This window comes from Akebia trifoliata, chromosome 9, assembly GCF_017979445.1.
Source record: "Akebia trifoliata isolate Shusen 1 chromosome 9, ASM1797944v1, whole genome shotgun sequence".
NCBI lineage: Eukaryota > Viridiplantae > Streptophyta > Magnoliopsida > Ranunculales > Lardizabalaceae > Akebia > Akebia trifoliata.
The window spans coordinates 1,330,835-1,350,559 of record NC_141383.1 but is presented as its reverse complement, the minus strand read 5'-3'; the positions used below and the strand labels follow the sequence as shown (position 1 = coordinate 1,350,559).

General features: G+C 36.0%; 1 protein-coding gene across 2 annotated transcripts in view; it reads left to right on the top strand.

Annotated features, from left to right (window-relative positions):
• The first annotated feature begins 506 nt into the window (after positions 1-506).
• The window catches only part of LOC147394000 (putative serine/threonine protein kinase IREH1), a 43,052-nt gene continuing 23,833 nt past the window's right edge, over positions 507-19,725 (top strand). The window contains exons 1-5 of one of the 2 annotated variants that reach the window (XM_086453552.1): positions 507-1,285; positions 10,954-11,018; positions 11,146-11,328; positions 11,401-12,780; positions 16,274-16,446. In XM_086453552.1, coding sequence (XP_086309678.1) covers positions 643-1,285; positions 10,954-11,018; positions 11,146-11,328; positions 11,401-12,780; positions 16,274-16,446 — 2,444 coding nt within the window. In that variant the 5' untranslated portion in view covers positions 507-642. The remainder of the gene's footprint in view (positions 1,286-10,953; positions 11,019-11,145; positions 11,329-11,400; positions 12,781-16,273; positions 16,447-19,725) is intronic. The other variant, XM_086453551.1, reaches the window with a different exon arrangement.

Below are 19,725 nucleotides of genomic sequence, written 5' to 3'. Positions count from 1 at the left end.
TAAAATTCATGTTTAGACCATAGTTAAAATACAAAAAAAATTAAAAAAAAATATTATTTTGGGCTTGATCCATGCTTTGAAAACAAACGACTATTAAATTCTTAATGTTAATTGATTTTGGAAGAAATAAAAAATACTTATTAATATTTCATTTTCGAGTTTGATCGGTTTGATCCACCGATCAGACCACTTTAGATCAATGAAGTCAGCCATAAGGTTAATAATCGGTCTGACTTTTAAAACATTGGTTTAGTTAGATTGGGTCAACAAAAAGTCCAAGTAGACATCGTTTTCCAATTTCGCGGGGCGGCCTAAATGAGGGTTTTACTAAAATACACTATTAATATTTGATAAAACGATGACACTTAAGAAAACCGACAATTCATGAACCGTATCAAATTTATCACAAATCCGGTCGAGTTTTATTGGACCACCGGTTCGATTGGATCCGGTTTTTAAAACACTCTTTAGCAGTTGGTTTTACACACTAAAACTTTTACTTATCAAGACAGATAGAGAGATAAAAGAGGCTTGCAGACAATATCGCTCCTTTATCGAGTCCGAACTTGGGGTGGTGTGTCTCAACTCTCAAGTCTGTCTGTAAAACCAGCAATTCGATCGAACTTAAAAACCCTAAAAGTAATGGTGTTCAAAGGAAGACTTTTCTCTTCGAAGAAATCAGATTCTTCAAAGTCAGATGGATCGAACAGTCCTCAAACTCCAAGTTCTAATTCCCCTTCAAGATCCGAGAAAAAAAAGGTCAAATCTAAAAAAGATGAACAACAAAAGATCAATACCTTTGGTTGTCGTCAAACCCTAATTAAAGATGGCTCGAAACCGCCACAGAAGCAGCAACAGAAGAAGGAGATTGAAGGGAAAGAAGTTTCGAATTCGGGTTTAAAATTGCGAATATCAGCAGATGTAAAGGAGGTATCTTCTTCTTCTTCGGTTTCACCAATTCTTGCATCGTCGCTTGGGTTGAATCGGATAAAGACGAAGTCAGGGCCGTTACCGCAAGAGAGTTTCTTTGGGTTTCGTGGCGACAAGGGATTGACACTTGGTTCTAGTAATCTATCCAAGGCTGCTGTTGATGGATGTTCTTCGTCTGCTTCGTTGTCGGGTAAAAATGCTGGAAAGAAGAAGGAGGTGCAGAGTGCAAGTAAGATGGGAACTCAGGAGAATGCGGTGTGTAGTAGTTGGGTTGATAATAGGGGCAATTATCAAAGGTTGTCGGCTGAGACTGTTCGGTCCCATCTCAAGAATGATGTCTCCGCCTCTAAAATGGGTATAGATTTCTTCCTCATTGCTACTTGTTGTTCAAATTCTATTAATTTTGAGATACTTTTGTTAAACATTTTAGCTGTTTCTATAAGATGTATCACATGTAATACTTGATTTAGAGCTCTTAAGTCGGTAAACTAAAATAAAGAATGTAGTTCACACTTCACACATTCGATCTGAACTATTGATTTTGGGTTTTATTTTTTTTATTTTGATGATTGGTAAGCCTGTTTTTAATGAGATCAATAACTTAATGATGGTGAGAATTGAATCCCGATTTATGGTATCATCACCCATGGACTTTACCAACTAAGCTACTTGGCACCTTCAATTTGGGCTTGATGTCCTAAAACTTGAAGAAGAGGGGGGGAGGGGCCTTTACTTATCTTCCTTTAGATCAATCAATAAGGTTCAAAGTGCATAGGTGAGAGGATTGTGACTCCTTATATTTATAGATTCTCAGGATTCCAAAACCCATCATGGAAACATAAGAGATGATGTTGCACCACAAAATATGGGATGACTCTCCTACCCCATTGTTGGATCCTTTGAGACATCTTTTGAATTCTATACTGATCTTCCTTGGCTAAATCGATAAGTCTCAAGTACATGGGTAGGAGGAGTATCATCCCTCATATTTATATATTATCAAGGTTTCAAGACCCGTCGTGAAAACCTAAGAGATGAAGGTTACACCACAAAAGAGCGGATGACTCTCACACCCAGCTTATGGATTCTCTAGGACATATCTTGACGTTTCTACTTATGATCATTGTCTCAAATGATAAGGCTCTAGTGCATAGGTGAGAGGAGGGTCGTCCCTCATATTTATAGATTTTCAAGATTTCAAAACTCATCGTGGAAACCTAAGAGATAAGGGTTACACCACAAAAGAAGGGACGACTCTCACACATGGGTTTTGGATTCTTTGGGACATCTCTGCTTATATTCCTTAGCTCAACCGATATGTCTCAAGTGCATAGGTAGAAGAGGGTCATCCCTTATATTTATAGATTCTCAAGGTTCCAAAACCCATCATGGAAACCTGAAAGACGGGCCTTACACCACAAAGAGAGGACGACTATCACACCCTGTTGTTGGATCTTTTGAGACATCTCTTGATGTCTCTACTTATCTTCTCTAGTTCAATTGATAAGTCTCAAGTGCATAGGTGAAACGAGGGTTATCCCTCATATTCATAAATTCCAAAGGTTCCAAATCCCATCATGGAAACCTAACAGAGGAGGGTTGCACCACAAAAGAAGGGACGACTCTCACACTTAGTTGTTGGATCTGTTGAGACATCTCTTTTGATAACACTTTTGATATTGAGTGGTCGTTACCTAATCCTTCTACACCTCTCAAGCAACCTTCTAATCTCAATTGTTTCTCACTAAAGTTGTATCATATACTGCTAACAAAGGATAAATTTTAGGAAACTAATTCAATGAAATTAAATGACTACAATATTTTATTACTTATGCACAAGAGCTTCCCACATGGAGATCTTTGGTACTCTACAAGAATTTGTGTGGAACAATTAACTTTGTTGATCAAGCCTTCCCGTTTTATCCTAAGAACTACAAGCAAAATGTTGGATAATCAAATAGTATCCCAAAAATAAGTCTTAACTATAAGGCTTAGAGTGGAGGGGGAGCAACCCCTCATTTCCCATTCCTATGCTCTTATGTGTTGTAATCAAGATCATTCAGGCTTGAATGTTTATCCACCCTACTTGGCCTATCGATTTCCAACCGTGCTTCTTTATGTTGAAAAAGCCTGAATGATGTTTATCCATCCTAATTGGCACATCCCAATTGGCTATATGTTGAAAAAATAAATGCAAAGTTTTGTAATCAGGGATATGATGTGAAGTTGTGAGCATTCAACCAATCCAAGAGCAATAACTTTCCAATGAGAAAAACTGAATTGGCCTACTGATGAAGTGATGAGGACATTCTAGTCGTTTAAGTGTCCAATGGTCAAATTTCAACTTAAGATTTTGTTTATAATTTTTTAGAGGTTTGTGTTTATTTTTTATGTTGGATCTTACATTTCGGTCAACCTTTTTTTTTTTTTTTTTCCGTAGTCCATGGTCTCGGTATGGTTGTTTGAGGGTAGTTTGGTAACTTTATTATGTATTTTTATTAAGTTTATATGGGCTCTAAATTTAAGGGAGATAAAGTTACGGAAATTAAGGTATTTTTGTAATTTTTTGTCTTTAAGTTAAGGGTAGTTGATATATTTTGATCTCTTTGCTTTAGGGTTTTGTTTTTTAGTATTTAAAGACTTCTTATGTTATTTACAATAGATTATTGAATAAAAATTTATAGGATGTTCTCTAAATCCTTGAAATGGTCGAAGTGTCTTCACTTGGACTGAGAATTGTGATCCTAAAGTAGCGAATGTTCAACTTGGATTTAGAGTCTTCACTTGGATTGAGAATTGTGACTCTTAAGTTAACGGAAGTTCAACTTCCATTGGCATCCCTTCATCCAAACACTTGAGGGATTACTAACTGTAGGATTGTGATTGCTTAGGATCTAAGCATGGTATTTTTTTTTTTTTTGATAAGTATCTAAGCATGGTATTTAATAGTTTCTTATTTGAATTGTGGATGCATGAATGCTAGATTTATATTTTATTGGCTTATTGCTTTATTGGTTCATTCTATATCTTAGATCCATCATTTTAGGTTAGGTTTCATTGTCTTGCATTAGGAAGAGTTTATGTATTTGATCTAAAATAGGAAAATAAAGTAAAGGAGATGAAGAGAAATAATAGATGATGATGATGAAGATAATAGAAAAGATAGAAGAATTACCTTGGAATCACACTAAGATGGCCTTACACCATATCTAATTACTGGAGAAACCTAGTTCTCACATATTAGACTCAAATCCTTGTCCTAACATGAGTTAAACTTTGACATTTTTGACCCTAAGATACATATCCCGTGTAAAAGTGATACCCTATCAGTATTTTGACCATAACTTTCACAAAACACATTGGAATCATAAAATCTTATGCATGTTGGATAGGTAACCAGATAACCTTTTAGATGACATGAAAATCAACTTAATTCAACAAGTTTTGACCCTTGAAAATAAGGTCTAAATAAAATGACGTGAATAATACCCAAACTCAAATCACGCTTTCAAAATAATCAAAAGACAACTCAAATCTAAAAATAACTAATCCCAACTAAGTAAGTGATAAAAAAATAACCTTGGATCCAAACAAGCAACAACCTAAATAATTACAAAATTGCCATTGGAACTTGTGATTGTTGGCTTGATTTGTGTCCTGCATTTAACATATGTATATGAAGGCACGAGAAAAATATCAAGTACCCTTGAGAAAGCCTATGCTGGCCACAATGTCACTTTTGTGTTCTTTGCTATGCTAACCATGTCACACTTGTAGGTCATGATCTGCAAGTATGCTAATGGAACTAACACAAGTGAGGCACACAAGCAATATGTGAATACTTGAAGGGCCTACTATTAATGATAATCAAGACAACTTATTAGGCAATTGCTCGTCCCTTGGTAGTTTTACAAGGCACCCTATAGCTTACATGGCACCTTTTTTTTAACTTGCCTACTATTTGCTTGTTCCCTCAATGAGGCTACTAATCTTTTTGGGCTTTCCCAGGAGTAAACATAAAAAATTGAGCACAAGCATACTGGGCCTAAGAGTGCTCAAGCCTGGCAAAAGCCTATCTGCAAATATTTGCAAATCGCCCTTGGTCGGGCCTGCATGGGCATACTCCTTGGTCCTAGATTAGTTCTAGACCATGGCATTCTCCATTATTTATTTTGTTGTTTCTACCATCTTTGGTATGTAGAAGATGATGATGTACAAAGAAATAAATATGTTCTACGATTGCATAATATGTGCTTTTTACGTGTCAAACTTGGCATATTCCCCATTCTTCTTGGAAATCTTTTGTAAATTCTATTTATTAATCATACACCAATGAGAAAAATATTGCTAGCATTTTAACCCTTATTCACATGGCAATAAGAAGAATGTCAGTTACACTTCTAACCTATCTATTGGGAGGCTTACGCCCCATAAAAACTATCTACCTGAGATTGTCCTTTGGCATGTAGGTCCTGACACGAGGTTAGAATTCTAGCTCTTCCAAATTGGTATCTCACTGATTGGAAGGTATTATTTAACTCCTGTACTTAGATTTTTCAACCCATATGAGAATGCTAATTTGGATTATTTGATTTTTGTTAGAATTCTGAAATAGAATTCTGTTTCTGTTTGTGTGCATAGCTCCTAGGGCTATTTCTATTGTGTACGACAGTCCCTATGGGCCCTTTTGTGCAACAACCCCTTATGCGTTTTTTATGTAATGGGGTGGGCCCCACTTACTTTATTATTATTATTATTATTATTATTATTATTATTATTTAAATATATTTGAGGAGAGGCCTGACCCTACCCTTAAGGGGTGTTCGGTTCTCTCTTTCTCTCCCTCTCCCCAATCGTCTCTTTCTCCTGTTCTTCTTTTCTTTTATTTACTCTAGGCTATTTTGATTTTCTACTTGGTATCAGAGCGAAGTTCTTTCCTTCTCTTATTTTTTTTTGGGTTTTTAAACTTTTTTTTTTTTTTGGCAATTGATCTTTTTTTTCCTACAGTTTTGTAGTGAAACGAACTTCTATTTGTTGTGGTGGTGCAAGATAAACCCTATATGTCTATCTAGGGCATGGTTGTGTGCTTGTGGTTGGTTGTGAATGTATTTTGGGGATATATGGTGCTGTTTTTTCAGATCTTTTAGAAGGTTTAATTGCGGTGATGGTGTCTAAGTCAGTTTCTTTTAGTCGAATTTGGATTTTTTGCTGTACCTAAAATTGGTGGATCATTTTTTTTTCGCCTTTTACCCTTATCACTTATCTTTTAGGTATCTTTTACAACAATTTTATGTATCTTTTACACCGGTTGTTGCCTTTCTTGTGTATTTGCTCCTTTTTGTGGTTGTTCTAATGCATAAATATAGCTCTTTAAGTGATGATTCAACCAAGCAGATTACTTTAGTACAGTTGAACAGAAATAACTATCATTCTTGGTCCCATGCTATAAAGGTGTTCTTACAAGCCAAGAAAAAGCGAAGTACCTAGTTGAAGATCCTCTTTCTGAGGATTCAAAGAACTATGAAGATTGGTAGAGTGAAAATTCATTGATTATGACTTGGCTTTGGTTAAGTATGGAACCATCTGTGGTTTCCAATGTCCTACTCCTTGATACTGCAAAGAAGATTTGGACCTCTCTTGGAGGGATGTACTCTCAAGAGAGTAATGTGACTAGGGTGTTTGAGTTGTTTGAACGCATGTTCACTACCAAACAAGGTAATAAACCCCTAAATGAACATTACAATAATTAGAAAGGTTGTGGGAAGAACTGTTGCTCTATTAACCCCTGAGCACTGATTTGGAAGTTCAACGACGTCAACAGGAAGAGTTTGAAGTTGCATTGTTGTCCAGTGTTAACTCAGAGTATAATATCTTCAAGAATCATATTTTGGCTGGTGAGTGACTTCCTACTATAGCAAATGCATATTCTCGGCTTCAGAGGGCCTCATTTACGCACCCAACTCCTTCTCTTAGGAAGTTATTTGTTTTAGTCACTAGTGATGGTACTCGTGGAACTCCTCGTAATGGATGCGACAGTACTCGTGGTGGTGGTCATAGTGGTAATCGTGGTAGAACCCGTGGGGATTGTAGTGGTGGTACTGGCTCTGACCATGGTCTGATAGGTCCAATTGGAAATGCAACTATTGTGGTAAGACAGGGCATACCGAGGATTATTGTTAGGACAAATGGGGTAGTCCTGACTATGCCCATAATGCATTTATTGACACCTCTTTCACATCTATTACCCAATCATTTGCTTCTAGACCATCGATTATTGATTCTGAGTCTCAGGACAATCTTACTGTTCAACTTAGTCAGATCCTTCAGAAGTTGTCATGTCTATCTTCTTCTTCATCTGTTCCCACAATAGTTATGGTCAATATAGGTAATTCTGTTTATGTAGTTATTCGACCCCCATCATCTTTCTGGGTTATTGACTCTAGTGCTAGTGCTCACATGTCTGGTACCTCCTCCATCTTTTTTAATTTTCATTCATCTAGATCTCATATTGTTTTAGTTGATGGTTCTTCTTGCCCTGTCCTTGACACTAGTGATCTTCATCGTACTATTTTCATGACACTTACTTTTGGCTTATTAGTTCCTGATTTTCCTTTTAATCTTCTATCTGTCAGTCAACTAACAAAATCACTAAATTGTTCTGTAACATTTTCTACTATCTCTTGTGCTTTTTAGGATCTCAGGACGAAGAAGGTGATTGGTTCAGGGCATGAATGGAATGAGCTATATTTTTTGGACTACGATACGCCAGTTCTTGCTTTGAGTGCTGCTATTTGTCCTCTACAGTGGCATTATCACTTGGGTCACCCGTCATTGCAGGAGTTGCGTCAAATTGTTCCCACGTTGAGTCTAATTTCAGTTTTAGAATGTGAGGCTTGTCAGTTAGGGAGTCGTCATAGTAGTTTTCCTTTTAGCTTACGGAGTCGTTAGTCAAGTCCTTTTGATGTAGTCCATTTGGACATTTAGGGGTTCTGCAAGAATAAAGAGTACTTCTAATTTATCTTAATTTGTCATTTTTGTGGATGATGGATTACTGTAGAATGACTTGGCCTTTTTTAATGAAAGACCGTTCTGATCTCCCCAAAATTTTCTTAATTTTTTATAATGAGATATTTGTTCACTTTAAATGCTGTGTTAAAAATTTTCGTTCTGATAATGGCCTTGAATATACTCAAAACTATATGTCTGATTTTTGTAAAGACCGTGGAATCATCCATCAAACTACATACCCAAATACTTCCCAATAGAATGGCATTGCTGAATGTAAACTTCGTCATCTTTTGGATGTCACTCGCATCTTATTGTTTAACATGTCAGTTCCTAAATCATATTGGGCCGATGGTGTTCTTACTGCTTGTTATTTCATTAATCGAGTTCCTACACCTACTTTGGATAATCAAACACCCTTCTCTTTGTTATATCTTAAGACCAAGCTCTTTCCTCTTGTTCTGCATGTCTTTGGGTGTATGTGTCCTTTGTCTATGTTCTTGGAATTGGTTATGAGAAGTTGTTTCTTCTAGCTGTTAAGTGTGTCTTCTTGAGTTATTCTTGGACTCAAAAGGATTATCGTTGTTATGATCCTACAGGGCATCGATATTATACTGGTATTGATGTCACTTTGTTTGAGTCTACATCTTTTTTTTGTCACTGTGGTTTGTCATTTCGATTCCAAACTGGTTCATTCTTGTCAGGGGGAGTTAGTTTTGCCTATCGTTCCTTTTCCAGTTTCTTTTCCTCGTTTGCAGGTTTATCAACACTCTTAGCATCGCCCAATTGTATCTTACGGTCCAGCCGCAGCTGAACCATCACCTAACTCTCCTGAGGATCCTCTACCTTTTGCTTCTTCTGAGGACCTTCCACTCCCCACACATTTTCGTCCTCCACGCTACCAATTGCATTGCGAAAAGGTATTTGTTCCTGCACTCACCATCCTATTTCTAATTTTGTATCTTTTCATTGTCTTTCCTCTACTTTTCGTTTTTTTACATTCTTGTTGTTCACTATTTTTGTTCCTAGTATTTATTGTCAGGCTCTAATTTATTCTTGATGGAAACTTGTTATAGATGACGAGATGCATGCCCTTTATTAGAATCAGACATGGGATCTCACCACTCTTCCTTAAGACCATTATTAGTTGTCGTTGGGTGTACACAGTAAAGTATCAATTTGATGATTCTGTTGATTGCCTTAAGGCTTGATTGGTGGTTAAAGGGTATAGTCAGACTTATGGTGTAGACTATTGTGAGACCTTTTCAGTTGTTGCTCGGCTCAACATTGTTAGAATTCTTCTATCGGTTGCAGTAAATTTTAACTGGTCACTTTACCAACTAGACATAAAAATGGATTTCTTCATGGAGAGTTACAGAAGGAAGTGTATATGGATCAGTCCAAGGTTATGTAGTTGAAGGGAAAAACATCTTATGTGTAGGCTGAAGAAGGCGTTATATGGATTGAAACAATCTCCACATACTTGGTTGACAAATTGGTTTTTTAGCGTTCCACCTTTGATTATTTTGTATTTACTCGACATTTACCTTAGGTAATATCGTTCTTATTGTGTATGTGGATGACATTATTGTCACTGGTAGTGACTCTGTTAGTATTGCTCAGTTGAAGACTCATTTGAGCACTCAATTCTATACAAAAGACTTGGGCCTATTTCGTTATTTCCTTAGGATTGAAGTTGCACGTTCGAAGGATGGAACTCACTATGTGTCAACGCGAGTATGTGTTGGACTTATTATTTGAGACGAGCACTTTGGGGTCTCGTCCAATTGATACTCCCATAGATCCTTCTGTCAATAATGGGAGATACAAGTGGTTGGTTGGCAAGCTCATATATCTCACAGTTAATCATCTTGACATTGCTTATGTTGTGGGAGTGGTCAGTTAGTTTATACATGTTCCTCAATAGCCTCATTGGGAAGCTATTTGTCATATTCTACTTTATTTGAAGGGTGCTACTTGAAAGGGTCTCTTGTACCGTCCTTCCTTTTCCTTGACTATTTTTGGGTACTTTGATGCTGACTTGGCTGGGAGTCGTTCTGATCGTCGATTTACATCTGGTTATTGCACATTTATTGGTGAAAATCTTGTTACTTAGCGTATTAAGAAGCAAAACGTTGTATCTTGTTCTAATGTTGAAATTGATTATCATGTAATAGCCCACGCTGCTTCGATGTTATGGGTTCATTCTCACCTTTGTGCTGTGGGTGTTGATGCTCCACTACCTATGCAGATGTATTATGACAATCAGGCTATCATCTTTATTGCCAGCAACCCTGTTTTTCATGATCGCACAAAGCATATTAAAGTTGATTGTCACTTTATTCGGGATTTGCTAATGCTTAAACAGATTGTTACACATGTGAAGTCGAATGATCAGTTGACTGATTTTCTTACTAAGCCCTTATCTCACTTATCCTTTTCTTCTTTATGTACAAAGCTAGGCATTGTTGATATGTATACTCCAGCTTGAGGGGGAGTGTTAGAATTCTAAAACAGAATTTTGTTTTTGTTTGTGTGACACAACCCCAGGGCTGTTTCTATTGTGTACGACAACCCCTATGGGCCCTTTTGTGTGACAGCCGACAGTCCCTTACGGGTTTTTTATGTAATGGGGTGGGCTCCACTTACTTTATTATTATTATTTAAATATATTTGAGGAGAGACCGAACCCTACCTTCAAGGAGTGTTTGGCTCTCTCCCCACCCCTAATCTTCTCTTTCTCCTCTTTTTCTTCTTCTCTTCTATTTACTCTAGGCTGTTTTGATTTTCTACTTTCCTTTTGGAAATTTTATGCTCTACTTTCATGCTTTTTAGACATTTAGTTTTAATTTTGCCTTTTTTTTTTCTTTGACAATCATTCCTGACTTTCCTTCCCCTTTCCATCATGCTCTCTAAAAGATGTCTGTGAAACCATATATTCTACATTATCTATACTCCAAACATTTGAACTGAAAGTATTTTTAGTTAACTGATCATTTTTTTTAACGTCTCTTCCAGGGGAATATGACTCTTCATGGGGTCATTCTGGATGCTTAAAAAGTTCAGATGTTTCTACTCCAGAGGTACATGTAATCAAAGGTTTCTCAGTTGGTTGTTTTCCATCCATGGTTTTTTTACATGGAAAATTATTGCTTTTTATTGTTTTTATTCGGTATTATGTGGGTGAGAATTTGTATTTTCTTATGCCAGACTCCCTTTGATTGTGAAACTCCCAAGGAGTCTGAATCTCCTCGTTTTCAAGACATACTTCGGGTTACAAGTGCTCCTAGAAAGAGGTTTCCTGGTGATATTAAAAGTTTTTCGCACGAGTTGAATTCCAAAGGTGTGCGTCCATTTCCATTTTGGAAGCCTCGAGGCCTAAATAACTTGGAGGTAATTCCATGTTCTTGCTTTGCGTATTATATATCACGATAGTGCTTTTAACGTTCACTTTTGTCCATGCAGGAGGTTTTGGTTGTCATCCGGGCAAAGTTCGACAAAGCAAAGGAAGAAGTGGATTCTGATCTGGCCATTTTTGCAGGAGATCTAGTTGGAATTCTTGAAAAAAATGCAGAAACTCACCCTGAATGGCAGGAAACAATTGAAGATTTGTTGGTTCTGGCACGGCGCTGCACTGTTATGTCACCCGGAGAGTTTTGGCTTCAATGTGAAGGAATAGTTCAGGATTTGGATGATCGACGTCAGGAGTTTCCAATGGGTACATTGAAGCAACTTCATACACGTATGCTGTTTATTCTGACTCGATGCACTCGATTGTTGCAGTTTCACAAGGAAAGTGGGCTGGCTGAGGATGACCATTCCCTTGGTCTTCGGCAATCTAGAATCTTGCATCCTGCTGACAAACAAGTTCCATCAGGTGCAATAAGGGACGGGAAAGGTTCAAAGGCAACCTCCTCGAGAAAATTTCATAGTCAGGAGCAGCGTGGCTTGGATTGGAAGAGAGATCATGTGATACATCCTGCACATATCCCATCACCTCCTAATGCTGAAACTGCAAAGATCTTCGATTCACCTGCCAGTAGGGACCGAATGGCTTCTTGGAAGAAACTCCCATCTCCAGCAGTAAAACTTGAGAAAGATTTTATTCCAGTAAATGATGAACAATATGATAGTAAAGTGGATTCATTTCAGGTTGTTAACAACCGTAGACAAGGTTCTGATGCAGATATGACTTCTTCTAAGCCTCCTGAACTTCCTCTTGTTGCCAAAGATTTTCCTGACAATTCTTCTGTTCCTTCCAAGCATCAACACAAAGTTTCTTGGGGTTACTGGGGTGATCAGCAGAATCTTTCTGATGAGAATTCGATACTTTGTCGCATTTGTGAGGAGGAGGTGCCGACATCTCACGTGGAAGAACATTCAAGAATCTGTGCAATTGCTGATAGATGCGATCAGAAAGGAGTAAGTGTTAATGAGCGCCTTATTAGGGTTGCCGAAGCTCTTGAAAAGATGATGGAATCCTTGTTACATAAGGACTTACAGAATGCAGTAGTAAGCCCCGATGTCGCAAAAGTTTCAAACTCAAGTGTTACTGAAGAATCTGATGGTCTATCTCCAAAACTCAGTGATTGGTCCCGTAGGGGCTCCGAGGATATGCTTGATTACCTTCCTGAAGCTGATAGTTATGTTTTCATGGATGACTTAAAGGGTTTACCATCTATGTCGTGTAAGACTCGTTTTGGTTTGAAATCTGATCAAGGAATGGCAACATCATCTGCTGGTAGCATGACTCCTCGATCTCCATTATTGACGCCACGGACTAGCCATATAGACTTGTTATTGGCTGGAAAGAGCGCATATTCTGAACATGAAGACATGCCACAGGTATTTCATGTTTCATTAAATTTAGTGATTTGCAGCTTTTCGAAGAATATCCATGAAGTTTTCAATTACTAAACATATGTCAAGATGGCGGTTTGGTCATGTTGATTGTGAGCATCTGAATACAAACTCATTTTTATTCCGATGGTGCACTTTCTTATGATGGTGGGGAGTTCTGAAAGTTGATGGCAGTTTGGTTGTTGGTGCATGTTGAAGGCTATAGAACTAACCCAAAAATGTTTCGGACTGAGTTTGTAAAGAAATATTTGAGAAGTGCCAACTTAGCTAAGTTCGTAACTTCTAGAACCCAACTTCATCCTGCTAACCACAACCCTTTACCTATCAAAAAAAAAAAAAAAAAGAGAACAAAGAAAGAAAGATTTGAAGTCACTTGCCTTGGATCTGATGGGAGGTGTATATTTAGATAGCATTGAACGACAAAATAAGATGGCTCTCCCCAACATTTGGAATTAAAGGCGCAGATGATGATCGTCATTTTAGCCTGAGTTCTTTAATGAGTTTGTAGTGTCCTATTTTGCATACATTAAACAACACTCATGCTTGTGGTTTTTCTTGCTTCTTTGGCGTAAATTTACTTGTGCAAAGGTTTTTTTTTTTGTTTTGTAGATATATATTTCGGAAGTGAATGTCCTATTTTTTATATATCATATACATACATAAAAATGATGATCAAGGTGACATCACGATACATAGATACACTTGCTTAGCCCTCTGGTTTGCATATTGATTCTCATCTGAATAATAAGTTTTCATAAAAGACACCCCTAAATTCCTCAAACAATTTACACCAAAACAATTCAATAGCCAAAGTTGTAACGATAATTAATAAGTTCCTATTCTGATTCCTCTCTTCCATGTACCCCAGCAAACCACAAAAGGAATTCAGTGCCATAGATTTTAATTTTCTCTCGAAAAGTTTGAGAATGCCAACTCAAAGAAGGGAGTCATCTAAAATAATGGAATAAAGACATAAAATGAGACCACACAATATATGTGACATAAAAAATGGATTAGAACATGATTGATTGACTTACCCAGAAGCTTTGCGCATGGAACAAAAGTTGACTGAAACGATACTACAAACCATAAGATTTTCTACTCTTAGAATTTTATTTGAGGTCACGAAACAAATGAAAGAAGCGATCTTGGAAGGGATTTTTTTACTCAAGGGTAGTGGAAAGTAAATATTCAAAGATATATTGATGAATAGAATCCCAGAAACGAAAGATAAAATATCAAGAAGATTAGGTCAATAATACATAATTTCTCTTTGTTTTTTTTTATTGTCATTGCCTGCCATGACTCACTGAGAATGGCTTTAAAATTGTTTTGACCCTAACCACTTAACTAGGAGCACTCTAGAAAGTATCACGGTGTACCATTTGTACTTGTTCTCAATTCCAAGGAATGTCAAGGCAAAACTTGAAAGGATGATTAGGGAGTTCTTGTGGAATGACAATGATGTACTGCAAAAATATCCTTTGGCCAAGTGGAAGGTGGTGTGTACCCCAAATAAGAATGGAGGTTTGGGTTTAAAAGCTTTTAGGTTGTCTAATAGTAATACTGCTCTGCTTGGAAAATGGTTGTGGTGGTTGGGGTGGAAAAGAAAAACTTGTGGAAGAAAGTAATCAAGGTGATGTTTGGGGAGAAGAGGTTTGGATGGGAAAGTGGTGAGGTGAAGGACTCTTTTGTGTGAGGTGTGTGGTAAGGTATTATGAAGGTTAGTTAAGAGTTTACGAAGTGGATTGCGTTTACAGTGGGTAGTGGCGGAAGAGTTTGTTTTTGGGAAGGCACGTGGTGCGATGAGATACCTTTACCATTGCAAATTCTGTGGTCTTTGAGCTATCCTCTAAAAAGAATTTGCCCATCTCTGCCTTCGTGAATCAAAATGGAATTGAAACCCCTTGGGATTTGGGTTTTAGGAGGGTCTTCAATGATTGAGAAATTGAGGAGCTAGCAGACCTATCCTCTAAGCTGGACCAATTGAGCTTTAAGCCTTTTGACATTGATTGTTGGGAATGGACCTGCAACAAGGAGAGATGTTTCTCGATCACCTCTTTTAGGACCACTTTAGAGCCCCATGAGGTTTGGTCTTTTCCAGCTGCCCCATTTGGGGGGCCAAGGTTGCTTCAAAAGTTTCTTTCTTTGCTTGGTTAGCGGTTTGACGTAAATTGCTAACTCTTGTCACCTAATTAGTGTTGAGTTTAGTCCCACATTGAACACAAATCGGACACAAATTGCCTTGTCTCTTTCCTTAGAAGCTCCTGGGCCTCTCCACTCATTGCCAATTGGTTTTGAGCTGGACCCCCAAATTTATCAATTATTAGAGTTTTCAGAATGCCAAATTTTTGTGTTATGTGCTGTGCTAGTGAGGAATCAGTTGATCATATTCTAATCCATTATCCTTTTGTGGCATAGATCTGGACTCATTTTCTGCAGTTGTTTAGTTCTAGTTGGGTCTTGCCAAAGTTCACTGTCTCTTTCTTCCTAAGCTGGAGTCAGAATGTTTTCACTGGTAGGAAAAGAACTCTTTGGGCCTTGCTCCCTTTTGCAATTTGCTGGGGTTTGTGGAAGGAGATAAATAAGATAATCCTTCGGGGGTAGAAAGGTCTTACCATGAGATGATTTTATTTATTCTAGGGTTGTTTTATTAGTGCAAGGTGGATGTTGCTTTTAAAGGGGTTTTCTTTGAGGAGTTCATCTTTAGATGGGAGTCCTTTTGTGCCTTATAAGGTTTCTGTTTTGTTTTGCTGCCTTTGTACTTGTGGTTGGTCAACTCGACCGCCTTCTCTAGTATATTTGTTGCGAGCACCTTTTGCTTGCAGAGATGTGCTTGACTTGGTAACAAACTTTTCTTTTTACCATATTTGCTTGCTTGAATAATTGGTAAATGAATGTGGAAGTAATTTACCCTAATGGGTAGCGTTCAATGGCCAACAGTTTGGCAAACACATTTTTCAAAACATGGGTTAGAGGTCTTGGAATGGGCTGATTTTTGGCGAGGATGATCTCTACGGTGAGGAGATCATCATCACCAAAAATCAGCCCATTCCAAAACTTCTAACCCCATCAAAAATGATTTACGAAAAATGGACGGTTCACGATTTTTCAACTTGTAAACTGGGTCTAGAAGTTTTGGAATGAGCTGATTTTTGGTGAGGATGATCTCCTCACCGTAGAGATCATCCTCACCAAAAATCAGCCCATTCCAAGACCTCTAACCCATGTTTTGAAAAGTGTTTGCCAAACTGTTGGCCATTGAACGGGACCCTACCCTAATTAGTGGACAGGATTTCTCTTGTATGAGTTGCATAGTAGAGTAAGGCTCTAGATACAAGCATTGAACACCATTGACACCATTGTTCTATGTTTATCTTTCCATTATATATAAAATGGAAATTTTTTGGGACTTCTGTTTCATGGTGTAGAATCATTACTGATGGCCTCTGAGCTATTATCTTTTCGGCTGATGCAGATGAATGAACTTGCTGATATTGCTCGATGTGCAGCAAATACACTCATGGATGATGATATGGCAGGGTCATATTTGCTTTCCTGTCTTGAAGACTTGCAAGTTGTAGTTGACCATAGGAAGCGAGATGCTCTTACTGTGGAGACATTTGGAACTCGCATAGAGAAATTGATTAGGTGAGTTCTTGTCTTCACCATAGTAACAAAAAACTCTGTTTTTTTGTTGTTGTTGAAAAAGTCTCGTTTAAAATGCATTTTGTACCTCTTAACGATTAAAACAATAAAAAAACTCAACTTTGAAAAAAAAAAAAAACATTTTTTTACGTTTTAAACACATTTTCCAAAAGAAATAAAAATAATAACCACCCCTTTTTCAGCCTATGGTTAATTTCTATGGTATTATGGTTGTTTGTGATTTAGTTCATAAATGTTGTTTATTGTGTGATTTATGATAATATCTTGATGTTATGGTTTTTGAAAATTTTCGATAGTTTGTTATTTTTTTTTTCCGAAAGATACATGTTAGGTTAGACTTGTTTTCATCGTAAAATGTGTGGAAACAGTTATCATGCATAGATACTCAATGGTGTTTCTTTTGCTAAAGATGTCATAAACTCATTGTGTAACATTATACATATAATTTTAATATATTAATTATTTTGTAGATTTATCATTTTGTTCTCGTTTTTCCCTTTTTTTTTTTTTAAGTTTTCCTTTGTCGTTTTAAATCTGTATTCTAACTTGGTGACCATGGTTTTCACAATCACTTGATTTATTGTAGACATGATTTGACCAAATAAACCATTTTTTTTTTGTTACTATTTCATGTTTTTTTACACTTACCAAGGTAATACAACTGAACTACGCTCTCTCTCTCTTGATTTATTGTAGACGAGAGTTGACCAAATAAACCGTTTTTTTGTTATTATTTCTATCATGCCCCAAAATCCTAATAAGCATCCCCATAATTAAGTATTAGAATATCGAGGTGTGAGATATTTTTCTAACAATGATAAGCACATATAACTCAATAATTTCGAATAGTGATATCATATATTGCAACAGAAGCATATAGTTATGCGATACATAAGCAAAACAACAATCCTATCTCATAACTCCCCTTATTTATGTTGGCACATACTGCCTAGAATATACTAACCTTCTTTCTCAACATAAATTGACCTACTATTTATTAAAGCTCACAATACACAAACTTACTAATCTCAAAACTACCACATCTTAAAGTTGATCATCGATCACTAGAACTTCCTGAAACTGATATGATTAATAGGGTGAGTAACAAGGGAGTTACTCGACAGTAAACGTATATTTCTAAATCATAGTCCTAATATGCAAATTAATTACACAAATTCATTTGTAAACAATGCAGGTTTATTAAAACATAAATCTTTCTAAAAGATTTCAATAATTGTGAAATAAAACATTTTCATAAGCTTGAAATATGAAACATACAACATCAACCCATCATAAAATATATAATGACAAAGTACTATAATAGAAAGTTGATGGTCAAGACTGATGTGAACATCTCAGTCAAGATATGATTGATCCAATATTTCACCGGTGTGGAACTCCAGTGTAAATTCTGATTTTATGGCTAGCTAAATGATTTTTCGGGTTACGTTGGCTGTTGACCAAGACCTTAAGAAACGGGCGAAATAAGTGGCCCATTCTTTCTTGACTACTCTAGATGTTAATGTTCATTGACTAGTCATTTTCGTCTATGCCAATCAGGTGTGCATATGATCATCAGTAAAATTCTATCATTTATACAATTATATTTACATCTTATTCTCTATTAAAGATAGAAAGAAAATTCCCGGATTCCTATTGTGATGATAAGTTCTTTTACATCCCATACTACATAAGAAATCAAACATTGCAACTGTTATCTTAGAATAACGTGTCGCTCTGGAAGTGACACAATACTTTATCCTTTGAAGACTTTCGCAAACCCTTTACTAGATCACTAAAATAATATATAAGCAAACATTTTCATTACTTTTTTTTTTTCAAAATTTGAAACTTTTCTTTTTTTTTTCGAAATATAAATTTTTTCTATATTTTAAAAACATGAAACCAAAAAATGGCAGCCAAGAATGTGGGTTGTATACCCAGTCTATCACTTAACATAAATACCCATATTTTTTTTCCTTTTCATTTCATTTTTTTCCCTCGTGTCTTACATAGCGATGGACTGAAGCATTTCCACTCTTTTTTCCCTTTTGTTTCACATGATTCTGGGATCAAAGCATGTCTCACATATCTCTCGTATCTCTCTTTCGTGACTTACATAGCATACGCCAAAGCATTTCACCATTGGGTACTCACTCCACATACACACTCAACTAAGAATCATGTTCTCAATAACATCACAAGTTATCACAACTCCAATGTGACTCTAATATAAAAGAATTATTCTCTTTTGAATTTTTTTTTTCCATCAATCCAAAACTTGAGTTTTCTTTTACAAAAGGAATAAAATCATTTTTTTTTTCAAATCACATTGAAATTCTCGAACATCAAATATCAAATTTTTCATAAAATAATTCTCCTACTCAAATAATTGAAATCATAGAAAAACTTGTTTTAATTTTTAATCTTTTTTTTTTTTAATTCTATTAAAAATCTTTATTTTTCACGACAATATTTCCTACTTCTAAACTAAATGGTTAATTAAACCAAGTTTCTGATTAATCATAGATTATACTCGATTAGCTTAAAACCATGTTCTATTATTCCAATTAATTTAATAATAAGAAACATTATTGGTTTTTTATTCAAAACCAATTTTACAAAATTACACTTTTACAATTAAAACATTTTACAAGATTGTTTTGGTTCATCAACAACAAAATCTACAATAACATAAATACAACATCGATGTATCAAAATTCTAATCTAACATGCATGAATATGCTTTTGTAAAATATATTGAACATAGATTTTGAAATAACTAATTTACTTCGAAACAAAAACATTTTTTAAAATGAATCTATGACTATAATTAAGAAATTGGAAGTTCCCTACCTCATTGGATTCAATTCTGAGCTTTAGACTTCAACATCATGAATCTTTATTCAATTAGTCCAGGTTTTTATTCACTTTCATTTCCTAATGAGATCAACACCTAAATTAAAAGCCAAGAGATAAACATTTTAAGAGTCGACTTATCTCAATAGGTTTAATAGAATCGAATATGGATTAACTCTTTATATTCATAAATATTCTTCTAAAATATCCTTTTGGATCAACTAACTTAAACATTAAATCAAGCTCACACAAAACTATGTTTTTCGACAGTTCTAAACCAACTAACAATACATGATTGACTAAAAAACTATCCCATCACAATTATGCTTAATAATCATCAAATTTCATAAAATTTATTCCTTGAGATACATAATAATTTTTTTTTTTTTTCATTTTTTTCTT